The sequence below is a fragment of the Dermacentor albipictus genome, chromosome 1 (assembly GCF_038994185.2).
Source record: "Dermacentor albipictus isolate Rhodes 1998 colony chromosome 1, USDA_Dalb.pri_finalv2, whole genome shotgun sequence".
Classification (NCBI taxonomy): Eukaryota; Metazoa; Arthropoda; class Arachnida; order Ixodida; family Ixodidae; genus Dermacentor; species Dermacentor albipictus.
Window position 1 is genome coordinate 31,228,014 of NC_091821.1, and position 19,510 is coordinate 31,247,523.

Consider the following 19,510-nt stretch of genomic DNA (forward strand, 5'->3'; position numbering starts at 1 on the left):
AACAACACTGACATTGCCATATGCAACGCGTCTCGTTAATCCCACGGACGGCAGAATCGCCGAACGGTCTGCGAAATTTGATGCGCTATGCACTCACAACTAACGTGTCAGGCAAGTTTAGAGGAAGCTAAAACTCATTTTAATAGTTATTGGCAATCAACGACAGCGAGAGCGTACCCATCACAAGAATTCATGCTGAAGTGGAGCCATGGGTGCCGCTATATTCGACAACGCTATTCCTTAGCATGAGTAAACGTTACGAACGTGAAACTCCCGAACAACGTACGTTATCATAGCGTACGTCAACCATGAAAATCCAATACCGTTCGGAGCATGCACAGCGAACACAACGCAATTTCTTTACGTACGTAATGCGTTTACGTTGGTTGCAAGCGTTAACTATGTTCACACTACGGTCGTAACACGCGTAACAGCTCTTTCGGCGTATCGAACGTAACGATTGTAAAAAAAGTAACCGTTAAGCCGACACCTTTGTTCACATTTACTGCTGCGTAAATTACGGCTTTTACAACAGGCCAATCAAATTTGGAGCTGCAGAATCGACGTCACCACGGGTCCAATATGGCTCAAGTCAACATGCGAGCGCTGGCCGAGATCGAAGAAATTCACGCTCAAAACAAACTTATAGTCATGTATTCAATTGCACAAAGACGACGAAGGCGATGCAGAAGGGTTTGGGAGTGGCAAGTATTTTTCGACAGGGCCGTGGACGGCGATTTTCACAACCTTTTCGCCAAGCTCCGAGTTGGTGACGCTGTTATGTTTCATAACTTCATGCGCATGTCGCCCCAGCAGTTCCGCTTCCTTGAAAACCTAGTGAGACCACTCATCGAAGTTCGGAGCGCGCATTTGCGGCCATCGATTTCCTCGGCGGATAAACCAGATGAACTGAAAACAGTCTCGCAAGGCGCACTGCAAAAATTTTCACGAACACAGCCAACCTAATCGTGCGCACGGAATGGCGGAATGGTACTTCCCGCGCCCAGAGCTGTCTGCAGACGGGAGGATGGAAGTGTCGTCACCGGTTGTTGAAAACTGAAAGCTTATCGGTCATTGGCTGTGTCGCAACGGTCGTAACATCACAGTCGTAAATGTTGCCAACCCTTTAATACTCTCACCCACAATTTTTGCGTGAATTGCGCACGTTGCTACCTTTACGTTCGCAGTCTGAACTAGACGCATACGCTTGTTGCGCTTCCGCTTACGCATGTTACGAAAAATCGGCGCCTTACGAACGTAGTCTGAACATAGCATTAGTCTGAAGCTCTCTATTACATGACGCCCGTTGTCGTGTCTCTGTCCTTAGGAATATAAGTGCGAAATTTGATGTCCCCAAGGTCCGTAACATATCGCAAGGTATCTAATGCGATCGGGCGCCCGATGCCTATGGCCAAGATTTCTTTCTGTTGGCCATTTATCTAGTTCGGTACGAGAGTCTCGAGTCGTGCCGATATGGATTCCAATTTATTTACATCAGGTTATCCGAAGATTCAACGGCAACAAACAGTACAGTGTGGCGCGGGGCACCACAACTGGCCTTGATGGGTGATGTACGTGTTGGTGACGAAGCACAAGGATCCTCCTGTTCGCTATGCTCTCCACCACAGTCACGAAACCGCTGTCACTGTCGTCGCTAGTCGCCGTTTACAGCTCCGTGATGTCATTGGTGGTGTCACAATATCGACTGCGTTACTTCCTTGAGGCAGCATCACTGCCAAGTCGGCATCACGTACAATGGGGTCAGAATTCATCATCGCCCCTAGGATAGCGATGAGTACTAGAAAACGAGAAAAATTGGCAAAAAGTCAGAAGACTGAACAAGCGGGGTTTTACAGGAGAAACACTTTGTCGTCAATTCAGTAACTTTTTAACATTCTTGCTTATCGTGCAAGCGCGAGATACATCTCAACTATTCCTAATTCATCCAGAAACTCTACTGTTGCGCGAGCGTTGCGTAGCAATATGTCTGATCGCCGTGGATCCAAGATCTTCTCTAATGACATCGGTCGCCTTTTACAGCGAAAGCAGCACATGACTAACCTTCCGTAGTTTTTCGGCGTCTGGAAACAGAAACGGACTTACCGATCTCTAACAAACCCACACACAATGGGTTTCATTGTTTGCTTTGTGTGTGATCACATACGGGTGCAGTGCGGTGACACAGATGTCAAAATGTGGAACAGATTAGAGGGCTCGCCATGAAAAATAGCGTGACGTCAATATTGTCGCAGTATATAAGCAGGAGAGGTACCGGCGCTAAAAACTGCTGTATTATCGATGGGGTGAAGAAGTATAGTTCGTACACCCGAGGAACAACATGAGTACCAGGAGCGCCGGAAGGAGCAGCAACGAGAATGTAAACGCCCCCCCCCCCCCCCGGCACGAAACGACCACCGACGAAGAACGTTCCCACCATGCTGAACAAATAAGTGACAACCATTTCACTCTGTGAAGATGGGATGTCAGCGAAAGCACATTGCTTTTCGTTTGAGAGCTTTGACTGTCGTCAGTTTTCGCTTCCATTCCATCTTCACAGAGTGGAATGGTTGTCATTTTTTCGTTCGCGTCGTACGATGTTTATGTAAGCATCTGCGTTGCGGTCATTACTGCCTGTGATGGCGCAACAGCCTTGTAGCCCCTGAAAAACAATGCAATGGTACTTTTCATACTTACGTTAGCGCATTTCCGTGGTCTCAAGTGCCCCGAAAAGTGAAGTGGAGTGCAAAAGAACGTGGCAAAGCCGAGAATTAATCGCGCTAAACGTCTGTACAAGCAAAACTACAAACATAAAGTGGATTACGTAAAACCGTGCGTGAAATCGAGGCTTGACGTGAATCCTCTCGGATTATATTTTTGTGCTATTCCCACCCCGTATGTAATTCCCCATGTATGGAGTCCATAAAAAAAAGGCTAAGTGAAACTCAAAGGTGACTAAAAAGAGCTACATCCAAACACGTGCCCCTTATCAGCACTTATGAGCTAGGTCTCACCTAACCGAAAAATTCTGCTCAGCACTCAACGACCTCCTTGCAGTGTCTGAGAAAGGCCGTGGTTAGACGTTAGTCCCTAAAGAAAGCGTACGATTCCGTGGCGCACTACTCTGACACCCAGAGTTCTCGCCTCTCATTTACATAAATATCATAAGAGATGTCCTCACCTGGTTCCCCACAAGCTTATGAGGAGAATTACGTGCGTCCAATTTCACATAGAAATTGCTGGGTGAAGGCGTCACCTGACCATAGACGCTTGAACAATGTTTCTATGACTCTCACAATGTTAGTCAAAAGTCTGTTGATTTTCCATTCAGGGTCCACTGCATAAGTGACCCTATCGCGGAATCGTCGAACCACCTCTTTAAAGATAACAGCATGTGCCATATCTCACGAGCATCTGCTGTAGTCATAGCAACTCCAAATTCTATCTTGGTGGGCTTTTTTCTGCGTGCTATTTTCAGGGATAGCTGAAAATAGCAGACATTATGTCATTGTAGGTATATAAGGCCCACGCTGCCAAGATTAAACTCCTTGCATGCAATGTATTCACAATCAGTCAACCGACAGTGAGAGTTTCGTGCAGTTTTGGACCTCGTGTCAGTGGCGTTATTCTAAAAGGTACCTGCTACACGACTGCCAATTTGGACGCCTCGTCTTGCAAATTGCACTATAAATATGTTGGACATTCGTATAAACCATAAACGCATTCACAAAACTACACGACGTCGACAAGACTTCGATTATAGTTAGCTTTAGAGAAATGAATGCTGAACTCGAGGCATAGCAGGAAAACGCGCACCCATCGCAATGTAATTCTTCAACAGATGTCATATATACAGCTGGTGGGACTCATATATTTGAGTAGTATACGTGTTGCTGGGCTAGTCGGCTCATACTGAACAATTTCAGACCATAAGATTTATGTCCAGTTAGCGCAACCGGAAGTTTTCAAAGCAACGGGCTGCACCATGCACCTAGACTCTTCTCTCCGCCTTCGCATTCCACCTGTACTCTGCAGCAGTGGCAGCGTGTCGGCACTGTCTAATTCACATGCTCTGCGTTTTTGCAGTTGATTGCGCATCGGCTGGGAATCACGATTGTGTGATAGCTCCTTCCACCACCAGACTGCCAGGAAGCTGAGACGATCGCCTGGAAAGTACATCGGCGCATGCGGACTGGAGAGCGACATCAGCGCGCTTGGGACCGTCACAGTATAAGAAGGGACGCAAGAACATCGGACCACCATTTGGCAGCAGTGGCAGCGTGTCGGCACTGTCTAATTCACATGCTCTGCGTTTTTGCAGTTGATTGCGCATCGGCTGGGAATCACGATTGTGTGATAGCTCCTTCCACCACCAGACTGCCAGGAAGCTGAGACGATCGCCTGGAAAGTACATCGGCGCATGCGGACTGGAGAGCGACATCAGCGCGCTTGGGACCGTCACAGTATAAGAAGGGACGCAAGAACATCGGACCACCATTTGGCAGCAGTGGCAGCGTGTCGGCACTGTCTAATTCACATGCTCTGCGTTTTTGCAGGTTAGTCATCGATTTGTGCATTTTCACTTTACCAATCGTCTAAAACCGCTGCCACTGCTGCCTTGGCATTTTAGCGTTGCTGTAGTAATAGCAAATGCTGTAAAGGTATTATTCTATTTTTTTTTCTCTGCCATGGCTTCCACGGAAAAAGAGATCTGTTTGTGTTGTAACGAGGAGTGTTTGGATAGCGAAGGACTGCTTTGCGCGGAGTGTGGCTACCGATACCATTTTGGAAATTGTTCTAACGTGTCTGGGAGCACATTTAAGTCAAAAGGCGAGTCATGGAGAAAGGCATGGCGGTGCCCTACTTGTAGAACGGGCCGGACGAGGGGTGTTCAGGAAACCAAGCCCAGGATTGAAGCTGAACTAGCAACACTCCTGGTTGCTCTAAATGAAAAGGTGGACGGACTTGCAACGCTTAAAGATACTGTTGAAAATATCGAAAAATCAGTTCAGCTGATGTCAAGTCAGTATGACGAAATCCTGATCCACATGCGTCGCCAGGATAACGAAATAGGCGAACTGAAGAAACGTGTTGAAACAATTGAAAGGCAAGAAAAAAGCTTTGATACCTCCCAGATCATGAAAGAGGTTGACCAGCTAGAATGGCAAAGCAGGAAAATGAATCTCGAGTTTCACGGCATTCCGGTAACTGAAAAAGAAAACTTGTTGTCAAAGGTAAATGAAGTGGCAAGGAAGATTAAAATCCCGGAGTTGACTGATCATGATGTCGCTATTCACAGGCTGCCAGCCGCTAAAGATAAGGTGCCAGGAATTATCATCCGTTTTGGAAGGCAGTCGACAAAGGAGGCGTTTATGAAACGAAGAAAGGAACTAAATGCGTTGAATGAGCGATTTCACATCCTTGAAAATCTGACGAAAAGAAACAGGACACTTCTTGCAAACATGAAAAACTGGGCACGAACGCATGGCTTCAAATATGCGTGGCATTGAAATGGAAACGTATATCTTCGCCAGAAAGACGGTGACAACGCCATCAACGTCCGCCACGAGGAGGACCTAGATAAGCTTGTTTAGTTCGTTTGATCTCTTGTTCTAACCTTGGTCCCACAGTTTGCCATGGCTGAGTCCGATTATGTCTTACCGTCCGATCTTGCCAAACAATCTTGCAATCTACACTCTAATTTTTTAAAGTTTTTCCACTTGAATGTACAGTCTGCCAGAAACAAGGTCGCTCAACTCGAAACGTTGTTCTCTGAAATTCCGTCGCATTTCGACTTTGTAATGTTAACGGAAACGTGGTACGTTGACGATTCAAACGCCTTTCGCTTGAAGGAATACAGTAATTTTTATCTCAACAGAACTACCGGCCGTGGGGGCGGTGTAGCAGTGCTTGTTAAAAAAACAGTTTTCATGTGAAATCTTGCCGGCCTACTCATGTATTCACACAGACTATGAAATCCTGTCATTAAAAATAGACAGAAATATTATTGCTGTTGTTTACAGGCCCCCGAGCGGAGACGCACGCAACTGGTTTATTTTTCTGGAGTCTTTACTGGCTTTTGTCGGTGATAATAAGTACACTATTATAATGGGCGGAGATTTCAATATCAACATGCTTACTGATACTCCCGCTAAAAGAGAAATGGAGCAGCTCATTCTGTCCTTTGGATGCTCAAATGTTATCAGTTCCCCCACCCGAATTACCGCTACATCTGTAACACTACTTGACCTATTTATAACAAATAACTACACACCTTCTTGCAAAGCCGGAGTAATATGCAGGGATGTTAGCGATCACAATGCCATATACATGTACCTTGAAAAGAACCACGCACGCCCAAAGAGCACACAGCGTATTCAGTTCCAAGAAATAACACCTAAAAACTTAGAACTTTTCAGACAAAGACTCAATAATTTTGATTGGAGCAATGTGCTGTGCGAAACAGAAGCAGATCATGCATATAACTTATTCTTGAGTAGCTTTGTGAAATTATATAATGCATCATTTCCTTACAAGTACCTTACGCAGTCAAAAAAAAATACGTAAACCCTGGATAACGCCAAATCTACTTACTAGAATTCAAGCGAAGGATAGGATGTATAAGAAGTTCCTGAAAACTCGCGATTCTGATCTCTTTAAAACATACAAATGCCTTCGTAATAAACTAACGAAAGATATCAGAACCGCTAGAGACGAGTATTATTGCAATTTCTTTTTTAACTCAACCTCTAGGACTGACGTGACGTGGAAAAAGTTAAAAAGTGTGCTTCATCCTCCCTCTCTATCAAACCAAGTTATAAAAATTAGTCGGGAAAATGAAGAATTGTCAGGCAGGAAGTTGGCTGATGCGTTTAATGATTTTTTTATTGATCTCCAGAGAAGTGATTATGATGTGATGGCTCTGGACTACATAAATTGTACCATGAATCAGACATGTTTCCTAAGTCCTGTCACTCAGTCCGAAGTAATGACCGTATTTTTTTCCTTAAATAATTCCGGGAGTTGTGACAAAGACGGTATTAAGGTGAAACCTGTGAAATATGTTATGGATGTAATAGCACCGAGTCTCACCCATATATTTAACCTTTGTCTGGCAAATGGTGTCTTTCCTCGGCAAATGCAGATTGCAAGAGTAGCAGTTGTTTATAAGAAAGGTGACAAGAATGACTTTGCAAACTATAGGCCTTTGTCAATACTACCCGTTTTCTCGAAAGGGCTTGAGAAAGTAATTTTGACCCGGATGAATAACTTTTGTAGTAAGCATAATATACTGATACCTTCACAATTTGGTTTTCGGAAACACCGGTCCACCGAACTCGCTCTATTAGAACAAAAAGAATACATTCTAAAATCACTTGATGACAGGAATTTAGCATTAGGTGTATATGTAGATTTTTCGAAGGCTTTTGACCACCTGAACCACAAGTTACTTTTAAAAAAGCTTCAAGTATATGGCTTTAGAGGAACGTCATTGATGCTTTTGAGCAGCTATCTCGGAAGTCGACAACAGTATGTTGAAATAAACGGTCACCGATCCAATGTTAAAACTCTCTCTTCCGGCGTACTGCAAGGCAGCATAATGGGCCCGTTTCTTTTTAATATATACGTGAATGACATAACACAGATAGACAGAGAAATGAAAATGGTCATATATGCTGATGACACCACCTTATTCTTTTCAGCCTCGTCTGCCTCGAACGTGATCATGAAAGCAAATACAGCACTTAGGCAGCTTGAGAAGTGGACAAAATATAACGCTCTAAAAATTAACACTTCCAAAACAAAGGCCATTATTTACCGTCCAAAAAACAAAGATGTTCCTATTAACGATGATATCATTCTTAATAATTTAAAAATAGAGATAGTAAATTTCTTTAAAGTACTAGGTGTACTTTTCAATGAGAAAATGACGTGGGATGACCACACAAACTACGTAGCATCTAAACTGTCACGTGTCATCGGATCGATTTATACTCATAAGAACATCCTCCCTATAAAAGTAAAATTGCTCCTTCACAATTGATTGTTCTGTTCGCATCTAAATTATTGTCATTTGGTCTGGGGGGGGAACATCCTTGGCGAATCTACGACAATTACACATTCAGCAGAAAAGAATGCTCAGGATAATATACAATGTAGCATATGACCACCCATCTAAACCGCTCTTTATGAAAGACAACATAATGCCAATTCATGATCTGTACGCATACCGCCTAATAACTAAATACATTACAGAGGTCAAAAATAACGTCTCGTTCATTGCACAACTGGCATCACTGCAGAAAAGAAATTTAGCCTACGCAACCAGAAACACCGATATTTGGCACATACATTCATTCAGAACAGGTTACGGACAACATATGCTCAGAAACACTCTTCCACATCTCTTAAACCTGTGCCAACATTACAATTTAAATCTCCAACGCACCCGGTCAAAAGATTTGCGTCATTTTGTTTCAGTTATTAAAGTTTCGCATCCATCCATCCATCCATTTTGTTTCAGTTATAAGTGAAAGGGCGGCACTTTCTGTCTGAAATGTACGACATATTATGCACATCACTTTGTTTTTTGGAATTGTACATTTTTGTAAAAATTGCCATTTGTAATATTCCTTTTTGACTGTACTGATATGCTTGTACTGTTTGCCTTTTTTTTTCTAAACATCATGCATTGTATCGGGGAGGCGAGAGCCCGTCAAGCTGGATATGTAGCTTTTTCTCTCCCCCTCCCACATCCTTGAGATGGAAAATAAAGGCATTATTATTATTATTATACCCTGCTTTGTCGAATATGGCTAGGAGTAGCCTTTACGAAGTCTTTTGCATTGCGTGTGATGAATGTAGTAGCGAGGAGACTCTTCAACAACTTCTCTGTGACTGTCCTCGCTACAATTTACAGAGACCATCGCGCACACTCGTGATAGCGCATTTTGATCAAAGACCTTTAACAGAGGAAATATTCTAGAATACCGACAGCCCAAGACATTGCAGGGGAGGGCGACGAGATTACTGTTACAGTTTTTTTTTTAAGAAAACAGACTTGTACAAGCGGCTGCAGTCTGAACTGATGTTTATACTGCTGTAACTGCTATTGTGCTGTGCGCTGAAAGTGTGGGGTGACAGTGACCTCACTGTGATCCTATATCTGTGTTCCCTTTCTTTCTCTCTCTCTACTTTCCTGTCACTTTGCCTCTCCATCCCTCTCCCCCCAGCGTAGGGTAGGAAACCGCATCTTCCCACCTGGTCAAATTCCCTGGCTTTCCCCTTTAAGCTGCCTCTCTCTCTCTAGCGCGAAATCAAAACAGAGAGAGAGAGGGAGAGAGGGGACAAGATGAGCGCTACCTTGCGCTGATTGCGCTCAATTTGTCCCTTCCCCCTTTCTGTTTCGATTTTGCACAAAGTGGCCATAAATCTCCTGGCCTGAAATTGTTCATATCTTCGACACTAGCTGCGCGGTAAGGCACTGAGGAAAACCCTGACAGCAGTACAACCCTCCACTCCCGGATTATAGTCGTGTCTGCCTTTCACTGGCCGGAGGAGCACGCGCAAACATATCACGGATTGATCCCTCTCCACAGCCCGGCTCCCCGTGTTGGGCTGCTGCTGGCAGCGACACCCTCGAGACCCGGAATGTGCGCAGCGCTTCCGCCCAGCTGGCGCCCAAGTTATCTACCTGCCGACCGCGATGTGCGTGGCACTTTCATTCGCTTCCGACTGCTGGTTGTGTTTTGCCAGGCCCGGCTATCTTGACGCCGAGCGTGGTCCTACCCGCCGCGGCTGCTGCGACCGGGTTGGAAGCGCGAATGCGAGAACGATCGGCGCGCGCGTGCGTGTTGTCCTCACCAGACTGTGCACAAACAGCCCCCAGCCACGTGCACAAATGACAAGCGGCGGCGCGGTTTGGCGACACGCAGCACCGCCACCGGCCCCCACGGGGACACACTCATTTGCATGCGCAGTTGGCCATTTCCCATGGAGGCACCCCTGTGGACGGGCGGCAATCGATCAGGCCGCGTCGCGAGTTATGATGAGCGGGGCACGCGCCAGCCCCGCTATAGGTATAGCAGCAGCTATACGCGCGCATGCATGCCTCTCCGTCTTCGTGAGCACGCGGCAGGACACCGGCGTATAGCGCTTCGCGCGGCGACCGCTGCTGCCAATTACGAGCTGCCCCCGACATAAGTTGCATTAAGGGGGCGCGTGCCGAAAGGCGCTCTACCTCCCCCAAGCCTATGCGCTCTCCCTGCTCGACCCCCACCTCTCACCTCCCCATCGAATTTGCATCACGAAGGCGACACAAACTTGGTTAGGAGGCTTTCGCATCGCGATGATTTTGTTCCTCCGGCTCCACTCTTCCCTACTTGTCGGAGGACCACGCGGTGCTCGGGCAGTCTTTCTTTGGTCCGGTCGCTTCTGATACTGGCGCCTCGCGTCTCGCCGCGCTGTTTGCAGGCTTTGCGAGGTGATTCCATCACGCGGGGGTTGAGCGCCGCTGTCCGTGCGTGAACCGTGTACGGCTTCGATCGGTGCGAGAAGCTCGTTCTCCTGTGATCTCCACTCTTCCGGGTGGCCTGGAAGCAAAAGCAACAAAAATAAATCCGAAGGAATAAAAACACATAAGAAAACAAAAACAATGGTGAAACAGAAATAGGTTCAAGGAGGGGTGCAGGGAAGGAGGGAATCGTGAATGTTCTTTCGCGTCGACGTTGTCTTTCATTACCTATGACATGAATAAAAAGCCACCGAAAAAATATAAAAGTGCGACAATTACTCCACACCGGCGTGTGTCAAAGGAAGGAAAAAGAATGAATGAGCAGAGGCCGTGGTTGCGCCTACTGTGAGAACCGTTCTATACGGTATCCATCGAGAATATCTGTTGGTGAATTAGAAATTCTCTCTTCCTTACCGTCACCAGAAAACTTCCTGGCAATCAAATACCTGTCCGTAAATTTCATCTCATTTCCGAGAAAGCTCGAAATGGTGAGCCTTCGATTCTTTTAAGGCCGTCGATGAATGAGGACTCTACGACGACTTATTTTTCGAGCGTGTTTACGCAGAAAGTGGGCAGATTGTTCTTTTCTTTTTTGTTGCTGTTGCTACTACGTAATTTCTTGCGACGTCAATCCTTTCACTCTACTGACAACCTGGGAGAATATAAAGTTCGAAGGGATTTATATTGAAGTTAAATGGGATTCTCATTTAAAAAACAAAGAAACGGCGAATGCGCATTAGACCTGGCGGCACGTAAATCTGAAGAACGTTTGAGAAAACACGACTGATGAAGGTAAATATTTGATGCATTATGTATTATGTATTAAATATGTATTTAAAATGTCTCGTTCTTCAACTGACTCAATGAAATCTTTGTTGTTGTCATTCCTTAATATTAGTAAATATAATCACCCCTCTTGCACCGAATTCCTATGAGTTGCTTGCTGTCTTTGCTAACTGACCTGTCCTTTTTTTTTTCACGCTAGGAGTTCGCTCTAGACTTTGCAGTGGCTGCTTTCATATTAAAGCACTTAGGTTAGTTGACTGCCACTTTTGGAGCTAAAAAACATGCCCGGTAAATACAAGCTAATGTCACTGATCTCCTTCAAGGCGTGACAGCATCGTTAACACCTCAAGTAAAAATTATCCAATCATAGAGCTAAAAAAAGGCAAGCTGCGTCACTTTTTATGACGTGGCAGGACTAGAATGTAAGCGGTTGAAAAAGACATTGAAAATTTAGGGGGAAAAACTTTTTTTTTCGACCGGGATAAAATTGGAAAAAAAGAGAAGGGACAGAGCTTCCCCGTAGTATTCTTCTGTTGGGATGCGACACCCTTTCAACGTATCTATGAGTTTGTTCAAAAGAAGGAGTTTGGGGAGCCTGCTAATCACCTGGATTCATCCACATGGTGGCAAGGACTTTGCTTCAACCAACGCTTGAGCCCCCTCGCCTGCCGCGTACTGCAATTTCTCCCTTCTTTCTTTTTCTTCTTCTTCTTCTCTCTCTCTTTCTCTCGTTTCTCTTCTCCCTTCCCCCAGCGTAGGGTAGCTGACCGGACTCCTGACGGTTTAACATCCCTGCCGTCCTCATATCCCTCTCTGTCTCTGTCCCCCTTCTTCTGCGGCATGTGAAAGAAACTGGTCCGACTTTGGAAATGTGCCCGCCAAGCTACGCAAAAGCCTCGCAGGGGATCGCGCGCAAGAACTTGTGTACGCGCACTCGAACCTCAATGTCCGGAAGCCTTCGTCCGCTGCACGGCGAAGCGTTGAAGCGTTGATTGACAATTGTCTGTATTAACGCTGTGACGTGAAATCGGGCCTAAATTTTGAACCCGAAAGCTCTGCTGGTACTTTTGTGATGCAATAATGTAACGATTATATTCTTTTCATCGTTAGAGAAATAAATGTGTCGGGTTTTTGATATCTCTGTGCGGGATCGTCTTTCTTCCTTCAGTTTTTCCTATTTTTCTTAAAATATATGGCATGAAAGAAACCAGCTTTTTTTATTTTCCCGCCCCTCAAAATTTAACGAAATTTTACATATTTAGGCAGGACTTGGTATAGAGGCATCGTCACGAATCTCAAAGCATCGAAAAGTGCTCACAGCTGCGGGAATGAGCGACGTACGCAGTAGAATTCCTCCCGGGCGCCGTCATTTTCGTCCTAACGAGGCGCACTTAAAGACCAATTACGCGCCCCAGGCTTATACGTCGCTGGTCGCCCGAACAGTCTACAGAAGCAGCTCTCGTCGATCAGAAAGAACGATGCAGGCGCGCGCATGCGCCTTGTCATTTCCGGTGGCAGCTCAAACCGCCACAACAGCCCCGTGAACCAACGAAATCGCACGTTCGTCAACGCACCTCTGCGCTTAACCGCTCAAGGGGACGACCGTTTCCGGTAGTATGCCAGCGCAGAAACGAAACATCTACGAAAGTAACAGGACTTGTTGCTTTCATTTCGCGCTGCTGCCTCTCTTCCGACCTGCCATTGAAGCTCTCGCCACGTTAGCTTTTTCTTTTTTCGATTTTCCAATTTCCCGTCGATTGAGGTAGCATCAACATTAGAATTCCTTGCCCCCTAAAAAAGAAAAGAAAGAACTATTCTATAAAGTAATGGTTCTGCTGCTTTCACCTTAATCATTTGTTTCTTGTGTGCCGACTTTCGGCGTCCGTATAACTAAACGTTTCTAAAAATGGACCACTGGCAGCTCTGGCGCTTTTTTCTTCCGAACCGCTGCCGCGTTTCCAAGAGCGCAGTGTCGGGAGCTATACCGCGTAACACCCTCGGAACTCTCACGGAGAGTAAGAAGAAAAAAAAAACGTGTTTTGTTTTTAAGCCAACAACCGCGGTTGTAGTTAACTCTCGTCGCTGCATGGTCTTCCACGTTTCCTGTTGCACCATACCACGGCACCCATGCAGGTGCGCCGAGCGGACGGCCTCGAAGCAAAGCCCGTGACGCGACAAGAGCCGGCCGTGTCCCCGTGTCTCCGCAGCCGAGGCGTTAACCCAATTAACCGAGAAAAGTCATCCAGTGAAACGAACCTGCAGCCAGGTCACGGATGAAGAGTAATGACGAGGATTTCTCTTCGGCTGAGAAGCTTCAGGCCCTCCACGCTATATACAGTAGCTGCAGGCGCGAACAAGAACTACAAGAAAACAAAACGTCGTAGAAGAGTGCTCTCATTTCCGCGGCCGCAACGTTTTTCTAGCTTCACGGCTGCGCACGAAAGAACGCCAGCTGGGAGGTTCCCAGGATGGCAGAGCCAGAGGGAACATGGTGGAACAAAACCAGATACTACAGACAGAAGGAACAAAAAAAACGGGAGGGGGGGGGGGAGGGGGGGTCTCCTTCGGACTTTTTTGGCAAGAACAAATGTTGCGATACGCTTGAGTTGTGTAACAAGAAAAGTAAACTGAGGCATAGAAAGGAGAAAAAAAGAAGAAACAAACAGAAAGAAGGCGAGAAGCGTCCCGGGACAGGAACCGCTTCACCTCCGCTGCGGACGATTGCGCCGGTTCGCCGATGAATGGAACACTGGACATGGACGCGTTCTCGACAAGGAAAACTGTGACTACTGGGGATGGACGAGCCAGCCACTGCTTCTGTGAAGAAGAAAAGTCGCCAGGCTCGGTTCTCGCCGTGACGTCACGGGCGAGACATCCTGCTCGGAGTATAAAGTCAAACGCAGGTCTGCGCGGGTCTGTGCACTAGACAGCAACCGTGAAGCGGGACAGACGACAGCGGCTGGGCCGTCTTCGTCGTCGCCCACAGCGCCGCTATGACTTCCCGCGGGATTATAATGGTGAGCTATACATCCTGCATACACAGTGGGTGCATTGTTAGACAGAGGACATTGCAGCGTGCATTCCACGCTCCAATCTCCTCGGTCTGACGCTGCATGGGAGAAAGGACGTGTTTCATAATTAGCAAAAATGTTCCATTTCGACGATCAGGAGAATGCGTTGCTATCTTCGGCAAGTTGCATTTGTAATACGTACGCTATAGCGTACGTATTCAAATGCAAAAGCAAAAATAAAAGTTGGTAATATATTATGAACTTTTATTTTTGTTTTGTTTTGTGGTGGCAATGAACGCACAATAGAACGGTAGCGCAATAGCCGGAGTCAAGTCGTAAGAATTCCGTACAAATTTCGTTCGATTTCTTCCGACAGGATTACGGTCATGTGTTCCATGTGAACTGACATTAGGCGCTATGTGCTAATGACTCGGCAATGTAGATTATGATTACCTCAGTATTCCTGCTTTGCTGCAACTGAAAATGGACAATCAAATGATGAGTCTGTCAACAAACTCTGAAATGCTCTAAAAAAAACAGGTGTACACTATCTGGTTCCTCATTTTACGTTCCAGTAGTTCGAAAACACGCTCAGAGACCGAGAGTGCTCATGAAGCAGTGAAGTGCGGAACGCGCAGGTACCATCAGCATAAATTAAAACGCTAACAGGAAGTTACTTATTAGAATGCCTGGTACCCGCGATTACATGAAAGTACGATGTTTAATCGCTCTGTAACCGGTTTCTAAGCACGGAGTAGTCCCTAGTGTGCGTTTTGGAGCCCGAATTTAGCCAATGCAGGTGAACGTGTCAGCGGAACACCATGCTGAACTTGTTTCGGAATTGTTCGCTTCTGAATTTCTGCTAATAGTACATGCTTCTTTTATTGTTAAATGTGCATCCAGTTGTGTATCGAATTACTCTTTGTCGTGAAGTGTGCCTAATGACAAGGATGTTTATTTAACAAAATCGTGGAGGGCCTTCTCATGCAGAGATTGCAGTAGTGGCTAAGCGATATCATCGTCCACGAGGCGGCGCCTACAAATATCGTTCTGATGCGTTCGTAGCTCGGCACCTCGTAGTATCCTTTCTCGAGTAGCTCTCGTTACTGGGCAGAGTTACAACAGGAGGTGAATGTCCGTTGTAGAAGCTGGAGCAGCACATTTTGCATAGTTCACTGTGTTTTCAGGTGTTGGACATCAGGCCCGGATGACGGAAGGTGTACGGGAGCACCTTTGTCTGTCTTAGCAGACAATTGTCATGCTCTCGTATTATGGGGCGCGTATGTGCCGTTCAATCCCAGTAAGCCACAATACGCAACTCGCACGCCGTCGTGGATTTCTCTTGCTAGCTGAAGCATCCGTGGACACTAAAACCTAATCGTAGACGTATAGCTGCAACAGAAGTGACTGATAAACGTGTCCTCTTGAGCCCGTGATTGTGCATGTTCAAGAAAGGTATTTGCCACTATTTGAACCAATTTTGTCAAGAAGGATATATTCTTTTACGAAAGACAAAAGGCTATGTATGGGCTACAGAGATCGAGCAAAATAAGGAAAGATATGGAGGTCATTATGAACAGACCGAATTTCACAAAATATGCCGGCCATTTGTGTCCGTAACCAGCATTGTTCCTGTGCTAAGCATACATGGTGGTGCCCTTACCTGGTGGATGCAAGTTCATACATGGTGGATGCAAGTTCAAGCTCTCGAAGTATCTTCAGTACAAAGGCCGGTAGTACTTTTCACTTTCCGTAACTTTTGCGCTTCGGAGGACGCTGATGAGGGCCCTGTTGTTCGACCCGTGGTGAGCCTCGGTTGCGCGGGCGAGGCCTGTATACTTTTGAGAAAACGCGTGCATGTTTCTTATGGAAACTCACTTTAACAAAAAAAAGCTGGTATCGATGTCTTTACACATGTACAAATACTGTTAGTACGTGTTGCAATCTGAAAGTGACCATAAGCTAGGGTGGGGTATGGACTGGTTTTACTGTACCTTAACTTTACTTGACATGGCACCACATTACCTAAATTGCTCATTTGGCGAATTTATTTCGCAGGGTCTTGCATGAGTGAAACAAACAAGGCTTATTTAATAGAATTGAGACCCATAGATGTAGGACCTGTCTTCTGCCTTTGCACCCATAACGTCTGCCTTTATCGAACAGGTCCTGTTGGCGCTGTGCGCCGTCATTATGTGCCATGCCGACGAAGCCGCTATTGGTAACGTCACCGAAGTTCTGATACTGGACGACGTGCCGCTCGTCACTCAAGAAGACATCGCCAAAGCAATGAGCGTAAGTGGCGACTATGGAGACCGCGGAGGCAGGCACTCCTACGGACATTACGGCGGCGGGTACCGTCAACACGGCGGCAGCCATGATCGCCACCGAGACAGCTACAACAGACATGGACAGCGCCACGGTGACCACCGCTACAACAGATACCACGGCAACCACCACGGCAGACATCACTATGGTGGTTATGGTGGCCGCCACCACGGTTCCGAACGATACGGAGGTTATGGAAGGCACGGAGGAAGTTACGGCGGTAGCAAATACAGAAACAGGGGCCACCGAAGTCATGGCTATAAGAATGTCTATCACAAGGAGGAGTACGCGGACCACAAGACATACTATGACGACTACCATGAAGGCGACCGCCAAAACTATTACAACAATCATCACAACTACCGGGACCACCACGGAGGTAGGGAGCGCTACGGGCACCACTACAGGGGCTACGAAGGGAAACACAGGCACGGAGACAATTACCATCGCCACGTTGGAGGTTACCACAGCAGTCACAGAGACTCACATGGAAACCATGGGCATTACCATGGCAGGAACGGTCACGGATACAAGAGTGGCGGGGGCGTTCAACATATGGGTGGTCGAGGGTACTACGAGCATCCAGGCCAATACGAATCCCACGCACAGGCTTCCAACAGGGCGCTCTTCTACTTCACCGGGCGCAGTGACGAGAAGTGTGCAAGTGCTCCTGGGCGCATCGCTGCGCCGTGAGAACTGCTGGGATCCCAACCGGTTTCTCTCTGTAGATGCTGCTGGCTTTCAGCTGCAGAGAAAGTGAACACTATAGCATTATTGCTGGTCAATTGTATTCCGTTCACAATATATATGCATATAACTGAGGTTGTTATTTTGCTTGAACTTTCTGTCTGATATTTTGGTACTTATGCTGAAAATTTCAGCATGTATCGGCATAAGGTGAGTGTCTAGAGTGTTTATATTGAGCGTATTTTTACCCATGAGAAAGGTTTCAGACAGAGTGAGATGCGTTCCAGTGATGACACATCATAACGTCGAAGAACTGTGGCGTCAGTGTCGTACTCATTAAGTATACTTGTCAATAATGCGGCCTTTCTTCTAATGCTTCCTAGGTGCCTTTCGGTCTGTACTTCCTTGTCTTACTCTGCCGAGCGTCAGCGTTGGAACTAAGAAGCAACCGAACAGACATGATCCATCAATTTGGGCCGCTACCTGATGGCAGCGAGCCTGATCTCAAAGCCATGGCTACGGGCTACGGTGATCACCAGAGTGGCTACGGTGGCCACAAGAACCATGGCGGCCACCACTCGCACGGCCAGTACGGCGGCGGCTACAAACACCATGGCGATGATTACGACAACTACCACGCAAAGCATGGCCGTCATGGAGACGAGCAACATGGTCACGGCTATAATCGCTACCACAACGACCACAACGGAAAATATGGTCATGGAGGCTATGGAGAAAAGCACTACGCCAACGACCACTACGGAGGGCATGGAAAGCACGGAGGCAAGTACGGCAACGACCACTACAAGGCTCGGGGACACAAGAACTACGGTCACAAGAATGTATATCACAAGGAGGACGCCGCGCACCACAGCCGCTACTACGATGACTACCACGACGGTGACCACAAGAAAAAGTACAATCAACACCACAACTACAACGACCATCATGCGGGCCGCCAGCACCATGGACACCACCACAAGCAGCACCATGACAAGTACCGCCACGGCGACGACTCCCACAAGCATGGACACGGCCATTACAAGCACCACCACGGATCACATGGCGGCCATGGCAGAGACCACTACCGAGGTGGCAGCGGCCACAAGTACGGAGGCGGCGGATATCACCGTGGTTCTCACGATCACTACGGCGGCCACAAGCACCATGGAGGCGGTGGGCATAGCGGCGGCTATGGAGGTCACGGAGGAGGCGGCGGCTACGGCGGTCATGGAGGAGGATACGCAAGCAATGGTGTACCCACGTACATCAAGGTTCCTGTGTCTCAAATTGGATTCGCGGCGACTTTTCGATGATTACTTCTGAAGTTTCCACTGTCTCTTGTTACAAGAAGACTGACTTGAAAATACACTGTAAATAAACCTAGCTCACTGAGGGGTTCTCTTCTTTGTTTTGTTTTTCTTTTCAGGAACTCTAACCCGCATTGTTTCCTCATGAGTACTGAAAAACTACATGTTCGTCTTTTCGTGTTTATCTCTCCTGGCGCTAAAGTTGCCCTACACTTGTAATTCTAATTATGGGGTTTTACGTGCCAAAAGCACTTTCTGATTATGAGGCACGCCGTAGTGGAGGACTCCGGAAATTTCGACCACCTGGGGTTCTTTAACGTGCGCCTAAATCTAAGTACACAGGTGTTTTCGCATTTCGCCCCCATCGAAATGCGGCCGCCGTGGCCGGGATTCGATCCCGCGACCTCGTGCTCAGCAGTCCAACACCATAGCCACTGAGCAACCACAGCGGGTCCCTACACTTCGAGAAACGATACTGGATGATGATGATCGTCGCAGACGACAACGAATAATTCGCAATAGTGCAACATTAAGGTCGAATTTCTCAAACATAAATGTTAAATTGATCAGCGCTCTGGTAAGAGCTCCGAAACGCATTTTAGAAACGTGAGCAGGTTCATCCATTAAAATCCTCTGAAGTCGGCCTGAGCTGCTCAGCCGAAAGAGTAACACTTGAAAGTTCCCTACGTACAAACGGTATAAATTCAGTCGAGCCAGAGCCAACAAAAAGTGATTCGTTTAAGCTCTGGCTGTCGTTATATCACAGTCAGTGCTAGTAGACACGAATAACTGCCGTTAAAGAAAACGAACCGTTGGCTGAATAACACTGTTATACGACCCTTCATGGCAGGTCTATTTACTATTATTTGAGAGCAAAA

General features: G+C 46.7%; 2 protein-coding genes across 2 annotated transcripts; both read left to right on the forward strand.

The window, feature by feature from the left end:
- Positions 1-3,883: 3,883 nt before the first annotated feature.
- LOC135906064 (cation channel sperm-associated protein 1-like) lies at positions 3,884-18,638 on the forward strand. The gene is made up of 2 exons (XM_065437213.1): positions 3,884-4,553; positions 17,706-18,638. Exon 2 carries the CDS (start codon positions 17,781-17,783, stop codon positions 18,636-18,638), a length of 858 nt encoding a protein of 285 aa, XP_065293285.1. The 5' UTR covers positions 3,884-4,553; positions 17,706-17,780.
- On the forward strand, positions 16,616-17,395 carry LOC135906065 (spore coat protein SP65-like). Its single transcript, XM_065437214.1, has one exon. The coding sequence runs from the start codon at positions 16,616-16,618 to the stop codon at positions 17,393-17,395; it is 780 nt and encodes a 259-aa protein (XP_065293286.1).
- Positions 18,639-19,510: the final 872 nt, after the last annotated feature.